The sequence below is a fragment of the Musa acuminata genome, chromosome BXJ3-7, assembly GCF_036884655.1.
Source record: "Musa acuminata AAA Group cultivar baxijiao chromosome BXJ3-7, Cavendish_Baxijiao_AAA, whole genome shotgun sequence".
NCBI lineage: Eukaryota > Viridiplantae > Streptophyta > Magnoliopsida > Zingiberales > Musaceae > Musa > Musa acuminata.
Window position 1 is genome coordinate 8,942,430 of NC_088355.1, and position 18,532 is coordinate 8,960,961.

The 18,532-nt window shown below is 34.7% G+C and overlaps 2 protein-coding genes across 2 annotated transcripts; both read right to left on the minus strand.

Moving 5' to 3' along the window:
- Positions 1-4,600: 4,600 nt before the first annotated feature.
- Positions 4,601-5,854, minus strand: LOC135643778 (F-box protein At5g07610-like). The gene has a single exon (XM_065161130.1). The coding sequence runs from the start codon at positions 5,852-5,854 to the stop codon at positions 4,601-4,603; it is 1,254 nt and encodes a 417-aa protein (XP_065017202.1).
- Positions 5,855-17,069: 11,215 nt separating this feature from the next.
- Positions 17,070-18,314, minus strand: LOC103991838 (F-box protein At5g07610-like). The gene has a single exon (XM_009411379.2). It carries the CDS (start codon positions 18,312-18,314, stop codon positions 17,070-17,072), a length of 1,245 nt encoding a protein of 414 aa, XP_009409654.2.
- Positions 18,315-18,532: the final 218 nt, after the last annotated feature.

Sequence of the window (18,532 nt, forward strand, 5' to 3'; positions counted from 1 at the left end):
GTGAGTATGCAAGATTACATGCATCAACTCGAATACATGCATGCCAACAATCGATGATATGCATGTAACACACATACATGTGCAAAATGACATTATTTATTATATTACACCGTTTATTATGAATCTCGACATCATTAAAGGTGATGACCTCTGCCTACTCTACCCTCGAATCCTCTCTTGGAGTATAACCCCTCCCAAGCCAATGATAAGATGAAAAGTGGAGTGTGTAATGAGATGTGGGTGAATCTTAATTGATGTGAGAAAATCTATTCCATGTTGGTTTCATATTTAAATCATAACTAAATAAATTTATTCTTTATTGACCTATTCTAAAGTAGGAAATAAATAATGATCGATAATATACCTTCATAAAAAAAATTATAAAGTTAACAATGATCGATGAGTGGTATACCAAATTTGTTTTTATTTTTTTTCAAATTGGGCAAAAAATTATATATTCGATAAAATCAAAGTTTAAAAATAAAAGTAAATAAAAAATAAGAAAATATTTATGGTTGATAATAGGGCCCCTTGTGTTGCTTAGGGATCCATTTAAGGAAGTCGCATGTGGTATTCTCCCTCAACACTTAAGGATCCATGGTGAAGGGATGGAACAAAAACATTTTGCCGTCGGGATTTGCATCTCTTTCACCAGTCACCTCAGCCAAGATGGAGAGCGTACATCCGCCACTCAATCTGTAGAAAGATGCTGTTGTGGCCGGGGTGGAATCCGAGCGGCAAGATAGAAGAGACCCTTTCGTTGCCCTCTTGCTTATGACGTCGGTGCGATTCTTTGTGCGGTTTGATCAGAGATTGGCTGCTGCAATTATGCTTCAGTTTCCATGCTCTTTTACCATCATCCCTCAGATGTGTAGCTCGTGCTCATCGCAAAAAGCAAAGTGAGCGAGCCCACGAGATACTTTCCCGAGACTCCGAACCTGTCTGTTCCTTCTTTTATTCAGTGCGGAACTAATCCAAAAGATCTTTCTCGTCCTCTCGGATGATTGCATAGTTTTGGGTAATTATTGTCAACAGCAACGTTATAAAGATCAAACGGTGTTGATACATGTTGGGAAGATAAATGTAGTGGGACTGACCGCTGTTATTGGACAACATGCATTGATATTTTAACAATGATGTGGTTATGATGTTTGCAAAAAAAAAAAAAAATCATTATGATTAAAATTATTTTGACTTAAATTCAAAGATTAATATCGAAAGGTTATTATTCTTTTTTGAATTCAAGTTTAGTTAAAACTTCGTCATCAATTGATTATCATCATAAAAAATGAGAAGATTATTGAATCCCAGATTTTGATGATGAAATCAATTAATAAGTTTATGAACTAACGAGTGTTTGAGAAAAGTAACGTAGGATAAATTTTGATCATGGAAAGGTAATCAAACGTTGGGTCGGAGAACATCATATTAGAGATCGGGCAATGGGCCGGAAGGATCGGACATTGCGCCAAGAAGATCGGATGTTACGGGAGGTCGACATGCCGATGGATCGGACAATATGCTAAAGGAAAGGATGATGCGTAGGATGTTTGGACGAAGTGTCGGATGAGCTAATGATATGCCAAACAACATAGGCTTCAAGATTGTAATTATTGTGTCTTAATTTAAGTAGTTTAGAATCTAATTAAGTTAGTTTTAGGTGTAACCATAACAACTTAATTAGAAGCTCATTGGGCATTAATCAAGATTGAATTGGGCTTGTTAGAAGGTCAATTCAATGATTTGAGGTTGGGCCAAGCGATGGTACCGCTTGTGAGCTAAAAAGTATGGATTGTACTTTTTTAAGAAATTCGACGATAGTACCGCTAAGGTAAGAGGTAGTACTATCCAAACTAATGGTGATATTATTAGAATATAGTCTCCCAAGCTGTGTCAGACGGTGGTACCACCCAATGATGGTATCACTAGTATCTTGAAAACCAAAGGATTTAAATTTTTGACTTTATTTTTTAAGTCATTTGAGGCCTATAAATGCCTCACTCATGCTTGCTTGAAAAAGGATGAAAAGTTTATGATTTTAAAGTATTATAAACACTTAAAAAGTATTAAGTCTCTTTCTCTTTCAGTTTAGAGGTTATTATAGGAGAGGTGTAAGGTCTTTTATAAAAGAGGGGTATAAAGATTCTCTCATAAGCCTATGAAAAGGAGAAAGAGTTGTACTATGGATAGTTGATCTTCACTAATTGAAAGTAGATTAATAGTGAAAACTGATGATCTCGAAGGAAAAGAATCAGGAATGGATATAGGTCAAGACGATCGAACCATTATAAATTTGGTTTGCATTTCTCTTTATGCTTTTCCTTACTAAGAAATTTTTAAAAATTAAAATATTGTTTCAAAAATACTAATTCATCCCTTTTAGTATCTTTATGATCCTAACAATAATCTCATTAATAGGTCTATATCATAGTTACACTAACCATACAATTATCAAAAATTATATATCGGTTAGTTTCTTACAAAATTTAGAGTTTAAACAAATTAATTTTGCATATCTTTTCAAAACCAATGCAATCATATATTATTTTTCTAATTATTTTCAAATATAATATATTTTCGTATAAATTCTGATAAAACACATAAAAATACTTATAAAACAGAAAACCATAGTTCAAACCACATGCTTGTCCAAACCATCAATATTTAAAACTTTTTAATACTTTTAAATAATAAAATAATTGTTAAATTATGTAAATTATATATTTACAAATATCAAACACATACATTAATACTTTTAAAAACAGACTAAACAGAGTCATTGGATAACCCTAATTGTATATCTTCGATACAAACATATAATTATGATCTCTCGTTTTCTTGTTCTTCCATTATCATTGTTTTTTAATTGTTTTTTAATTTTTTTCTTTCACAATATACATATTAAATTAACTAAAAATATCATAATGTATCAATCCATAATTCAAAACATAAATCCAATTAATAAGAGTATAAGAGATTTCAAAATCATACCTAATATATAAACATGATCTAAATTCATTTGGTATCAAATCGAGTCATCTATCGCTTTCCTCTTATTTTTCCTTTTCTCTTTCTTTCCTTCTCTCTCTCTCTCTCTCTCTCTCTCTCTCTCTCTCTCTCTCTCTCTCTCCTTCTTCTTCTTAAGTTTGGAGCCTCTCGCGAGACAGACGATTCCGAGAATGGAGGAAGTGGTATGTAAAATCATATATTTTTTTGACCTCTTTACAATTTAGTCCCTGCAATTCTTTTATTTACAAATAGAATCTCGTTTTGAATTTGGAGTATTACACCTTTCATATGAGTACAACCACATGAAGATTTCGGATCGGACTAAGATAAGTAGTTCACCCATTTCCACTTATTTTCATCAATTGTTTTTTTGTCTGTGTGTATGCAAGATTTCATGCATCAACTATAATAGATGCATGTTAACAATCGATGATATGCATGTAACACACGTACATGACATGATATGTGTAAAATGACATTAATAACGTTATTTATTATATTGCATCATTTTATTATAACATCAATTTCATTTCAAATAACTGGCTAAACTCAAATAAATCAAAATTTCAAGTAACGACATAAAATCTATGGCAAAATACATAAAACCCCTTAAAACATCTATTGGGCCCTTTCGTAACTTGTGAATTGGATCATCTATGCTAAACTTTTCAGGATTAACATGAAACTATCAGCATTAAACTGGATTAACTTGGCTCTGTTAGATAAGGTCACCAGTAAATTAATTTGGATCATATCTAGTCGCATCAGACTCAACCATGTCAGTCATCTCTCAATCTTTTTTTTTTTGACATAAAAATTAAATAAACAAATAAGAATAGATATACATAATTTTTAAGTCATGCAATATAAATTTTTGATAAAATAATGATAAACTTTCAACCATAAAAAAAATTAATATTGATTAATATATTAAACATCATATTTCATGTTTAATATACATGTCAGGCCACAAGCCGCATCAGACCCAACCATGTCAGTCATCTCTCTTTTATTTTTTGACATAAGAATTGAATAAACAAATAAGAATAGATATACACAATTTTTAACTCATGCAATGTCAATTTTTTGATAAAATAATGATAAACTTTCAATCATAAATTTTTTTTTGATATTGATTAATACATTAAACATCCTATTTCTAACTTTAAATCTTAATATCATAATCGACGTCATTAAAGGTGATAATGACCTCTGCCTATGCTACCCTGGCAATCCTCCCGAGTCTATTCCTTCTCAAGCTAGAATACAAAGTGCAGTGTATAGATGAGATGTGGGTGAATCTTAATTGATGTGAGAAAATGTATTCCATGTTGGTTTCATATTTAAATTACAACTAAATAAATTTTTTTATTAGTCTATTCTAAAGTAGGAAATAAATAATGATCGATAATATACCTTCATAAAAATTTTTTATAAAGTTAACAATGATCGATGAGTTGTATACCAAATTTGTTTTTTTTTTCAAATTAGGGAAAAAATATATATTCGATAAAATCAAATTTTAAAAATCAAATAAATGAAAAAAAAACATGAAAATAATTATAGTTGATAATGGGGCCCCTTGGATTGCTTAGGGATCCATTACAGGGATGAGTCCCATGTGGTATTCTCTTCTCTCCCCTAAGCCTGTTGAAGGATCCATGGTGAAGGGATGGAACAAAAACATTTCGCTTTCGGGATTTGCACCTCTTTCACCAGCCACCTCGTCCATGGAACCGCTGCCAAGATGGAGAGAGTATATCCTCCACTCAATCTGTAGAAAGATAATGTCGAGGTCGGGGTGGTATCCGAGCGGCAAGATGGAATAGACCCTTTCGTTGTCCTCATGCTTATGATGTCGGTGTGATTCCTTGTGCTGTTTGATCAGAGGTTGGCAACTGCAATTATGCTTCGGCTTCCACACTCTTTTACCATCCTCTCTCTCGAGGATCCAGATGTGTAGCTCATGCTCATCGCAAAAAGCAAAGTGAGCGAGCCCACGAGATACTCCCACGAGACTCCGAACCCGTCCGTTCCTTCTTTCATTCAGTGCTGAACTAATCAAATGATCTTTCTTGTCCTCTTGGATGATGCACCCTTTTAGGTAATTATTGTCGAAAGCAACGTCGTAAAGATCAAACGGTGGTGGTACGTGCGGGGGTATCTGATAAATGTGGTGGGACTGACCCCTGTTACTGTACAACACCGTACACCAGAAATTCGACTCGGCACCCAATTCATTCAACCTGTAATCCTCGAAGAAGAGGAGGCACTTGAAGCTATGGGAGGCTCGATGGGAGACCAACTTCGCTGAGATAAATTTACGTTGCAAGGGTAGTTGTTTGACCGCTGTATTCATATGGATGGTCACCCAGTTGATCTCGTCATTCCGGAACGGGTTGCAAACGATCATCGACTTATAACTCCTGTCTTCCCTGCAACCGAGGAGAAGCAAACCGTGGCAGCTATCCAATAGATTCAAGTTGCGATGGTCAGGTAGATGAGAGATGAGCTTGTCGAGATCGAAGCGGTGATCTTTAAAAGGGTGGATGGCCGCGTACTGCCAGGACCGTGCGAGGTGGCTTCGTCGATAGAAGAAGCCGCACATGGTCGGACATAGGTATCTGATGGAGTACGGGCCGCGATCGGAGAGGAGGGCAAGCCACTCTTTGGAAACGCAGCGGAACCGGAGGGTGGACTTCACGGGTAGTCGGGAGAGTATCTGAACCAGCAGGTCATCAGGAAGACTATATCTGCTACACTTGCCGTGGCAGAGTTGCCTCTTTCCTATCTTCAACGAGGTGGTCCTGGCAGCCATTCTCTTCTTCTTCATCTTCTTCTCCATCTCATGCATGTTGGTACAAACCACGAATCATGCATGTATTATATAGATGATTCTCTCAAAACAGACATGTGACGTATGTGTTAAAAGATTAGGAACACTTCGTATTAAGGGAAAAATTAAACCCATATGATTAGTAACTAATTGTTGTTCATAGTAAACGTAAGATTGAGGATTAATTATAGATTATATTTATACCATATTAGTATCATAATATTTATATTTAAAAAATTATATTAAAATCTCTATAGTTCTAAAAATAAAATAAATAACCTAATATATCCTATTGTCGTAAGCTTCATAACAGTACATGCTTGTTTGATGTGAAAATAATGAGAAAAAAAAATAATTTTAATATTCCACATGTTAAAAATAGAAAATATTAAAATTATCTTTTTATTCATCCTTTTCGTATTGATCCAATATGTGGTATCACATATTTTTATTATATTTTTCATTAAATGTAGCCGATAACGCTAGGACAAATAAGATTATTTTTTAAGTATAGAAATATAAAATTTTTTAGAAGATCCGAATATAAAATTTTTAAGTATAGAAATCATAATACTAATAAGGTCCGAATATAATAGGTAATATGTAATTAGTCCTAGGATTGATCAAGACCGGTATAAATCAGACTTTTTCAATGTTATTACAGATAAATTTAAAAGGTTAAGATAATTTAATTATAGGCCAAGTCCATTATATGTCATCCAAACTTTTTCTATCAATAATATATTTTTTTTCATCCACCTCTTTTCATCTCACATATATAATATCAATAGATATGATAAATATTTTGTTAGAAAATGGAGTAGCTACATAATTCTCCTAAAACATACCATATGATAGTTTTTTTTAAATGCAACATTTAAAAAGAGAAAAACTGATATTCAAATTATTATATTTGAGTCAAAATAAATATTTTATTTAATGGATAATCAAATCTCAAAACACCAAAATATCCCATTCATTAAAATGGTAGTCCCCAAAGAGGAGGGCGCACTTGAAATGAGGGGAGACTCGATGGGTCATCAACTTCGCTGAGACAAAATGACGTAGAGGGGATAGTCGTTTGAGTGCGCCATTGATCTCGATGGGTCATCAACTTCGCACGAGCGTGTGTTTGTGTATGCTTTGGCATCTTCTCCTCCCAAAGTAGACATGCGTGGCGTATGTGCCAAAGATTAGGAACACTTGCATATTAAGGAAAAAGAAAAAAAATAAATCCATTTTATTAATAATTATTTTATTGTGATCCGTCGTACACATTAGACTAACATAAATAAGACTGGATATCATTGGAATGTCAAAAGGTTAAGGTTGTTCAATTATAGGCGAAGCTCATTTTATATCTTTCGACCTTTTCTATCCGGAACTATTTTCTTAATCCACCTTTTTTTATTCTCATAAAGATGAATATTTTCAATAATATCATTAGACATGAAAAATATTTTCTGAAAAAAGGAATAGTTATATATTTCTACAAACACATACCATCGGATCGTATTTTTTGAAAAGAGAAATACTGATATCAGTGTCATTATGATTTACTCAAATTATATATTTAAATCTCAAAATACAAAGACCAATTATGTTATGGTTGATGTCACAATTAAAGATCGTGCATAGATGAGTTTTCTGATGGATTTGAAGGCTATGCGTTTGATAGATTTTAATTCAATTTTACGTCAACTTTCCCAAACATGATGGATATGAAGGCTGTATGTTTGGAGTCGACATTCCCCGGTAAAAGAATCGGATCAATGTGACATGCATGGAACCATTTCTTTCACGAGGATTGAAACGAGCTATGACTACTCACTAAAATGGAAAGTTAGCCTGTTTTTATTATAACGTAGGCCTCACTCCACATAGCTCAAGGAAAGAAATATTGTTTGTGTGATGGAAACCTATTGGCATGCGTGGTATAAGAAAGAGTCCATATAACATGGAAGAATATGAAGTTTTAGTCATGCTAAAGACATGCAATGGGTGTCCTCGATAATACCGGAGAGGGTAAAATACAGAATGGATTTTGAAAGGAAATTGATGCAACAGTTTCTCAGATAGAAAATGTCACAGTAAACAAAGAACAAACTCTTGAAGAAAAGTCACAGTACAGTTGTATTTGCTGGAATGAGTGTTTTGAATAAAAAAGATATAAACTCACGATAAAATTTAAAGAAGATCAAAAAATAGTTCACCACCAAGTTAAAATCATAAAGGGATACAAAAATTCACCACCCCAAGGATTATAAATGAGGATACAGAGTTTAAGAGAGTTCTCCAAGAGAGCTTCTGCCAAGATATTATAAGTTTCTAAAGTTCTTTCTAAGTCCTAAACACCAAAATAAATACTAGTGTATGAAACAACCTTTCATAGGGAATTTCGAAATTAAGTGTTTAGCTGCTAACCAACTCCTTTAATGCATTCTTTGGTCATGAAGACATGTTCACAACTGCTAACCAACTCCTTTAATACATTCCTTTGTTATGAAGAAAAGCACCTTAGAATAGCTTTAACATTGTGCACGAAATATGCTGATGAGCTATCATATTTGAGTGGGCTGAGTTAAAGATTATGAGGCATAATTATTGGCTGAAAAAATATCATATCATAATCAAGGTTCATATGATCAGATTGTAGTAAATTAGACACTCCCGTGTCACTCGATCAATTCGCAAGCAGTGGTTTTGCAGTGTCTAATGCCATCTTATTCGATCTTTCTCGATGCTCAATCGATCTAAATTGCTTAACTCAAATTAATGGTTCCAATGATATATTCTCACAATAATAAGTAAAGATATATTATTTTATATGATAAGTTCTTTGATAGAGAGAGAATCTTATCCATCAAAATGGAGATATGTCATCAAGTCTCACTATTTGTTCATCATGTGGATGTGGATACGTATATTCTTTTAGTTGGGAACAATATTTATTAGTATATCATTAGTTTTTTATATAACTTTATCATTCCAAAAGAATTCATATCTGGTTATCATAATAAATCATGAATAATATGGAGAAGTCAATCTAGTGGATGTTAGTCAAATCATTCTGAAAACTCCTTTTGTAACACGTCAGTTCAATGGAAAGTCAGGAACAATACAAAGTCATAATCTTATTTGTTTGAATGTAAGATCAAAATCAAAATAAAATAAATTTCACAGTTTAATTATTATATATTTCAATCATAATTAATTAACTAACTTATAGGACATATTGATACGATTGAAACAATAATCAATTAAAGCACAAGATGTTCGTAATTATTCAATAGACTGATTATATAATTTAGTCTATAATCGATCCATCATGTTTTCATTATGAAACTCTAAAAAATTTAAAGATAATCATATCACAAATAAAAAAAACACCGTGACTCACATAAGATTTATCATAAATAATTTTTTAATACATAAAATCTTTATACATTCAAAACATGCTTTCTAAATATGCATGGATATCAAATATCTTCTTTATGCTCATACAAAAACCTAAAATTTACATGTATTTCAAAATCATGATTTATTAACATAAAATATTTAAATACCAAATCTTTCATCATGCTTAGTTTATAAAACATTAATTTCATGTATATTTCAAATTGTAGCTAACTAATAATACTTTTAAATATATTTTCTTAACAAGAGCCGAAAATATAATATTGTAGTGCAAAGACTATTATTAACTTTTCACAAATAAGCATAAATATAACTAACACTTCTAACGATAAATATAGTTAAGATTTACTTACCGTAATGATATTAATGACTACGACCACATTATATCCTAATGATAAGTTTCAGAATTATGTTTAAATATTATACTATAGATAACACATATCTTTCTATGTCTAGGCATGAAGAAATTAGTTTATGAATAAATACTAATGTTTAACCCTATTCATAAGGTTATATTGACCAGACAACTATCATGTCACAAAAAATTATACATCAATTATTTTCTTACAAAACTTAGAGTTTAAGAAAATTATTTTTCATATCTTTTCAAGATAAATGCAGTTATATATTAATTTTCTAATCCTTTTCAAATATAATATTAGATTAATATTTCTATATAAATTTTGATAAGATCACTTAAAAATACTTATAAAACAATAAACCATAGTTCAAACCATATGCTCTTTCAAACCATCAATATTTAAATCTTTTTAATACTTTCAAATAATAAAATAACTTTCAAATTATGTAACTTATATATATTTATAAATATCAAACACATATATTAATATTTTTAAAAACAGACTAAATTGAGTCATTGGATACTCACCCTAATTTTATCCTCGAAACATCTTTCTTTTTCATATTCTTCCAATATCATTATTTTTTTATGTTTTATTTCTTTCACAATATAAATATTAAATTAACTAAAAATATCAGGATTTATTAATCTATAATCCAAAATATAAATCTAATTAATAAGAACATAAGAGATTTTAAAATCATATCTAATATAATTTTCTTGAACTTGATCTAAATTCATTCGGTATCAAATCAAGTCATCCATAGTTTTCCTCTTATTTTTCCTTTTATTTTCTTCCCTTTTCTTTTTCTTTTTCTTTTTCTCTTTCTTTCTATTATTTCCTTCCTTTCTCCACAGCCGCAACGTTTCCTCTCTCTCTTTCTCTCTCTTTCTTTCCTTCTCCTTGTCGTTCTCAATTTAAATTGGGACCTTTCATGTGAGTACAACTACATGAAGATTTCGGATCGTAATAAGATAAGTAGTTCACCCATTTCAACTTATTTTCATCAACGTGTTTTTGTACGTGAGTATGCAAGATTACATGCATCAACTCGAAAACATGCATGCCAACAATCGGTGATATGCATGTAACACACATACATGTGCAAAATTATATTATTTATTATATTACATCGTTTATTATAACAAAAATTTCATTTCAAAATAATTGGCTAAACTCAAATAAAATAAATCAAAATTTCAAGTAATGACATAAAATTCATGACAAAATACATAAAACCTTTTGAAACATCTATTGGATCATACCTTATAAAAACTATATATTCGATAAAATCAAAGTTTAAAAATAAAAGTAAATAAAAAATAAGAAAATAATTATGGTTGATAATAGGGTCCCATGTGTTGCTTAGGGATCCATTTAAGGAAGTCGCATGTGGTATTCTCCCTCAACACTTAAGGATCCATGGTGAAGGGATGGAACAAAAACATTTTGCCGTCGGGATTTGCATCTCTTTCACCAGTCACCTCATCGATGGAACCGCCGCCAAGATGGAGAGAGTACATCCTCCACTCAATCGGTAGAAAGATAATGTTGTGGCCCGGGTGGAATCCGAGCGGCAATATAGAATAGACCCTTTCGTTGCTTATGACGTCGGTGCGATTCTTTGTGCGGTTTGATCAGAGATTGGCTACTGCAATTATGCTTCAGTTTCCATACTCTTTTACCATCCTCCCTCAGATGTGTAGCTCGTGGTCATCGCAAAAAGCAAAGTGAGCGAGTCCACGAGATACTCCCATGAGACTCCGAACCTGTCTGTTCCTTCTTTTATTCAGTGCGGAACTAATCCAAAAGATATTTCTCGTCCTCTCGGATGATTGCATTGTTTTGGGTAATTATTGTCAACAGCAACGTTATAAAGATCAAACGGTGTTGATACATGTTGGGAAGATGATAAATGTAGTGGGACTGACCCCGGACAACATGCATTGATATTTTAACAAATTTATTTTGACTTAAATTGAAAGACAGAAAGGTTATCATTTTTTTTGAATTCAAATTTGTTATATTTTAAAATAACATATAGACATTAAGAGTTTAGTTAAAACCTCGTCATCATCATAAAAAATGAGAAAATTGTTAAATTTCAGATTTTGATTATGAAATCAATTGATAAATTTATGAATTAATGAACGTTTGAGAAAATTAACGTAGGACAAACTTCGATCATGAAAAGATAATCAGACGTTGGGTTGAAGATCATCATATTAGAGATCGGGCATTCGATCGGAATGATCGGACATTACATCAAGAAGATCAAATGTTACGAGAGGTCAACATGCCGATGGATCGGACAATACGCTAAAGGAAAAGACAATACGCCGGAAGTTCGGATGAAATGTCGGATGAGCTAATGATACGCCAAACAACATAGGCTTCAATATTGTAATTGTTGTATCTTAATCGAAGTAGTTTAGAATCTAATTGAGTTGGTTTTGGGTGTAACCGTGATAACTTAATTAGGAGCCCATTGAGCCTGAATCATGGTTGAATTGGACTTGTTAGAATGTCAATTTAGTGCCCTAATGTTGGGCCAAGCGGTGATACCGCTTGTGAGCTGAAAAGTACATATTGTACTTTTTCGAGAAACTCGATGGTAATACCGCCAAGGTCAGTAGTAGTATTGCCCAAACTAGTGGTGATATCATTAGAATACAATCTCTTAGGCTGTGTCAAGCGATAGTACCACCCAGTGCAAACAGTGGTACCGCTAGTACCTCAAAAACCCGAGGATTTGAATTTTTGGCTCCATTTTTTAAATCATTTGAGCCTATAAATACCCCACTCATACTTGCTTAAAAAAGGATAAAAAACTTGTAATTTTAAAGTATTGTAAACTCATGAAAAGTATTGAGTCTCTTCCTCTTTGAGTTTAAAAGTTATTATAAGGGAGGTGTGAGATCTTTTATAAAAGAGGGATATAAGTGTTCTCTCGTCAGCCTATGAAAATGAAAAAGAGTTATAATATGAGTAGTTGATATTCACTGATTAAAAGTAGATCGGTAGTAAAAACCAGTGGTCTCAAAGGAAGATGAATCGGGAGTGAATGTAGGTCGGGATAACCGAACCACTATAAATTTAGTTTGCATTTCTCTTTATGATTTTCCTTGCTATTACTAATTGATTTAGTTGTTCGTTACTCTGACTCGCATTCTAAATTAAACGCATTTTTTATAAAAGTTTCATCGATCAAAATTTTTAAAAATTAGAACGTTATTTCGAAAGTATTAATTCACCCCCTCTTAGTGTCTTTATAATCATAACAATAACCTCATTAGTAGGGTTTATATTATAGTTATACTAACTAGACAACTATCATATGATGAAAAATTATATATAAATTAGTTTCTTCCCAAATTTAGAGTTTAAACAAATTAATTTTGCCTATCTTTTCAAAACAAATGCACTCATATATTATTTTTCCAATTATTTTTAAATATAATATTAGATAAATATTTTCATATAAACTCTGATCAGATAACTTAAAAATACTTATAAAACAGTAAACAGTAGTTCAAGCAATCGATATTTAATTAATACTTTTAAATAATAAAATAATTTTTAAATTATGTAAATTATATGTATTTACAAATATCAAACACATACATTGATACTTTTAAAAACAGACTAAACAGAGTCATTGGATACTTACCCTAATTGTATATCTTCGATACAAATATATGTTAGGATCAAGAGCACTAAGAGGGGGGGGTGAATTAGTGCAGCGGAAAACCTTCTACGATAAAAATCGTGTTCGTTCGATAAAAGTGATTTCGGTAGGAAAGCCGATTCGTAAACCACTTTAACTTTTGATTAAGCGAGATGCAGCAAAGATATAAGTGCAGTTTGCAGTTATGGTTTAAATCAGATAGTAGGCGCAAACTGAAATATGATATTCGTACGAAGAAACTGATTTATGTCTAAATGCTGATTCGTAAATCACTTGACTAAGCGAGATGCAGTTAAAGCAAGGATATAAAGGCAGTTTGCAGTTATGATAGAAATCAAAATGTAAGCGCAAACTGAAATATGATGATCGTACAATAAAACTGATTTACGTCTAAACGCCGATTCGGAAAGTGCAAAGCTTGAAACCCGATCGTATATGCGCAGAAAGCAGTAAGCTTTTGAGGAGATTTGCAGTAAGGATAAGATGCTCAAAGTAAATGCAATCCGAGATTTAGAGTGGTTCGATCAATCTTGACCTACTCCACTTTTGGCTTCCTCCACCGACGAGGTCACCGACGTCAACTAGAGGCCTTCCTTCAATAGGCGAAGGCCAACCACCCTTTTACAGTTTCACTCCTTTTGACGGGCTTAGGAGACAACCCTTACAGAATTTTCTCTCCTCTCTTTAAAGCTCAGAACTTGGAAGAAAAGAGGGAGAAGAACTTTTGGCCTTTACAACAATTTTGAGCTCTAAGAATCACAAAATAAGATCAAGATTTCGGTGTGTGTATGTTACCTTTCAGTGCTGAATGGGTGGGGTATTTATAGGCCCCAACCCAGTTTGAAATTGGAGCTTAAAACTATCAATTCTCAGAATTCCGGGATCTGGTGGTTGCACCTCCTGACTGGAGCGGTTGCACCACCTGGCAGAGCTCGAAGACTAAGCCTCTGGGCGGTGCCACCTCCTGTCAGGGGCGGTTGCACCTCCTGCCATAGCTCGAAGACCGAGCTCAGGCGGTGCCACCTCCTGACTGAGGCGGTTGCATCGCTCAGCCAGAGCTCGGAGACCGAGCCTAAGCGGTGCCACCTCCTGTCAGGGGAGGTTGCACCGCCCAGTCTCGCTCGGAGACTGAGCCCAGGCGGTGCCACCTCTTGGCTGGGGCGGTTGCACCGCCCAGTCTTGCTCGGAGACTTAGCCCAGGCGGTGCCACCTCCTGGCTTGGGTGGTTCAACCGCCTGGCAGAAATCAGGGTCCAAATGGGTTGATCCATTCGGCTCAATTTGGGTTTTTCAAGGGCCCAATTGCCTCAAGATTAAGTTAATGGGATCACCTCCCATTTCCAACTTAATCATTGTGCTAACTACGATATTTCCTAAGACATTTACTGCAACTTGCTCCGGTGCGTCAATTGCTTCTTCCGGCGAGCTTCCGGCGAACTTCCGTCGATCATCCGATGAACCCTCGGTGATGCTCCTACGGACTTCCGGCAAACTCCTGGACTTGCGACGATCCACTTGGCGAGTTCCGACGAGCTTCTTTGGCAAGCTCATGGACTTCTCGGATTTGTTCCCGCAGAACCTCCGACGACTGTCCGAACTTCCGTCGAACTCTTGAACTCCCAACGTGATCATTGTCTTGACTCCGGCGCAACTCCTGCTGCATGTCTTTCTTCTATCGTAGTTAATCCTGCACACTTAAAACAAAACTTCGATCGAGACAATTAATCCTAAGCAATTAACCAAGTTGTCCGGTATGTCATTGGTCCCTCAACGCTTCGTCCGATTCTTCGGCGCATCGTCCTCTCCTGCAGCCTATTGCCCAATCGGCCAGTTGACTCCGCAACTCCGATATCCTTGGCATAATACCCGCTCTTCTTGGCCCGATGCCCGAGTCCACGGCCCGAAGCCTTCTATCGATACGTCGACTTATCCACCGGCCCGACGTCCAATCTTCTGACATGTTCCTCTGGCACAACATGATTTTCCTGCTTTAATTATCTCATCCTGCGTCACTCAAAACGCAGATTAAATCATAAACATATATCAAGTAGTTTCATCATCAAAATAGGAGATTCAACAACATATAATTGTGATCTCTCCTTTTCTTATTCTTCTAATATCAATTTTTTTTTATTTCTCTCATAATAGACATATTAAATTAACTAAAAACATCAGAATTTATCAATCCATAATTCAAAACATAAATCTAATTAATAAGAATATAAGAGATTTCAAAATCATAACTAATATAATTTTCATAAACTTGATCTAAATTCATTTGGTATCAAATCGAGTCATCTATAGTTTTCCTCTTATTTTTCCTTTTGTTTTCTTTCCTTTTCTCTTTCTTCTCATTCTTTCTCTTCTTTCCTTCCTTTCTCCACAGCCGAGGCCTTTCCTCCTCTCTCTTTCTCTTTCTTTCCTTCTCCTTCTCTCTCTCTCCCTCTTCTTCTTCTTATTCTTCTTCTTCTGTTCTCCTCCTCTTCTTGTTTCTCCCTTCTCTGCTTCTCTTTCTTCCTTTGGAGCCTCTCGTGAGACAGGCGATTCCGAGAGTGGAGGCGGTGGCATGTAAAATCATATATTTTTTGACCTCTTTACAATTTATTCCCTGCAATTCTTTTATTTAGAAATAGATTCTCATTTTAAATTTGGAGTATTACACCTTTCATGTGAGTACAACCACATGAAGATTCCGGATCGGACTAAGATAAGTAGACCACCCATTTCAACTTATTTTCATCAATTGTTTTTTTGTCTGTGTGTATGCAAGATCTCATGCATCAACTAGAATAGATGCATCGTAACAATCGATGATATAATGTAACACACATACGTGACATGACATGTGTAAAATGACATTAATAACATTATTTATTATATTGCATCATTTTATTATAACATCAATTTCATTTCAAATAATTGGCTAAACTCAAATAAATCAAAATATCAAGTAATGACATAAAATCTATGGAAATAAATACATAAAACCCCTTAAAACATCTATTGGACCCTATCTTAGCTCGTGAATTGGATCATCTATGCTAAACTTTTCAGGATTAACCTGAAAGCACCAGCATTAAACTTGGGCTCTGTTAGATAAGACCACCCGTGAGCTACATGCATTTGATCATATCTAGTCGCATCAGACCCAATCATGTCACTCATATCTCTTTTTTTTTTACATAAAAATTAAATAAACAAGTAAGAATATATATACACAATTTTTAACTCATGCAATGTAAATTTTTTGATAAAATAATTATAAGCTTTCAACCATAAAAAAAATTTGATATTGATTAATACATTAAAAATCCTGTTTCTAACTTTAAATCTTAATATCATAATCGACGTCATTAAAGGTGATAATGACCTCTGCCTATGCTACCCTGGCAATCCTCCCGAGTCTATTCCCTCTCAAGCCAATGATAAGATACACAGTGGAGTGTATAGATGAGATGTGGGTGAATCTTAATTGATGTGAGAAAATGTATTCCATGTTGGTTTCATATTTAAATCATAACTAAATAATTTTTTTTATTAATCAATTCTAAAGTAGGAAATAAATAATGATCGATAATATACCTTCATAAAAAAAAAATTATAAAGTTAACAATGATCGATGAGTGGTATACCAAATTTGATTTTTTTTTTCAAATTAGGGAAAATATAAATATTCGATAAAATCAAAGTTTAAAAATAAAATAAATGAAAAAAAACATGAAAATAATTATAGTTGATACTGGGGCCCCTTGGGTTACTTAGGGATCCATTACAGGGAGTCCCATGTGGTATTCTCTTCTCTCCCCTAAGCTTGTTGAAGGATCCATGGTGATGGGATGGAACAAAAACATTTCGCTTTCGGGATTTGCACCTCTTTCACCAGCCACCTCGTCCATGGAACCGCTGCCAAGATGGAGAGAGTATATCCTCCACTCAATCTGTAGAAAGATAATGTCGAGGTCAGGGTGGAATCCGAGCGGCAAGATGGAATAGACCCTTTGGTTGCCCTCATGCTTATGATGTCGGAGTGATTCCTTGTGCTGTTTGATCAGAGGTTGGCTACTGCAATTATGCGTCGGCTTCCACACTCTTTTACCATCCTCTCTCTCGAGGATCCAGATGTGTAGCTCATGCTCATCGCAAAAAGCAAAGTGAGCGAGCCCACGAGAGACTCCCATGAGACTCCGAACCCGTCCGTTCCTTCTTTCATTCAGTGCTGAACTAATCAAATGATCTTTCTTGTTCTCTTGGATGACGCACACTTTTGGGTAATTATTGTCAGAAGCAACGTCGTAAAGATCAAACGGTGGTGGTACGTGCGGGGGTATCTGATAAATGTGGTGGGACTGACCCCTGTTACCGTACAACACCGTACACCAGAAATTCGACTCGGCACCCAATTCATTCAACCGGTAATCCTCGAAGAAGAGGAGGCACTTGAAGCTACGGGAGGCTCGATGGGAGACCAACTTCGCTGAGATAAATTTACGTTGCAAGGGTAGTTGTTTGACCGCTGCATTCATATGGATGGTCACCCAGTTGATCTCGTCATTCCGGAACGGGTTGCAAACGATCATCGACTTATAACTCCTGTCTTCCCTGCAACCGAGGAGAAGCAAACCGTGGCAGCTATCCAATAGATTCAAGTTGCGATGGTCAGGTAGATGAGAGATGAGCTTGTGGAGATCGAAGCGGTGATCTTTAAAAGGGTGGATGGCCGCGTACTGCCAGGACCGTGCGAGGTGGCTTCGTCGATAGAAGAAGCCGCACATGGTCGGACATAGGTATCTGATGGAGTACGGGCCGCGATCGGAGAGGAGGGCAAGCCACTCTTTGGAAACGCAGCGGAACCGGAGGGTGGACTTCACGGGTAGTTGGGAGAGTATCTGAACCAGCAGGTCATCAGGAAGACTATATCTGCTACACTTGCCGTGGCAGAGTCGCCTCTTTCCTATCTTCAACGAGGTGGTCCTGGCGGCCATTCTCTTCATCTTCTTCTCCATCTCATGCATGTTGGTACAAACCACGAAGCATGCATGTATTATATAGATGATTCTGTCAAAACAGACATGTGACGTATGCGTTAAAAGATTAGGAACACTTACGTATTAAGGGAAAAATTAAACCCATATGATTAGTAACTAATTATTGTTGTCCATGGTAAACGTAAGATTGAGGACTAATTATGAGACTACCTCCTGTATTTAGACCATATTAGTAT

Bases quoted from the DNA above. Each gene is read 5' to 3' on its own strand.
- LOC135643778 (XM_065161130.1), bottom strand. From the start codon at position 5,854: ATGGAGAAGAAGATGAAGAAGAAGAGAATGGCTGCCAGGACCACCTCG.
- LOC103991838 (XM_009411379.2), bottom strand. From the start codon at position 18,314: ATGGAGAAGAAGATGAAGAGAATGGCCGCCAGGACCACCTCGTTGAAG.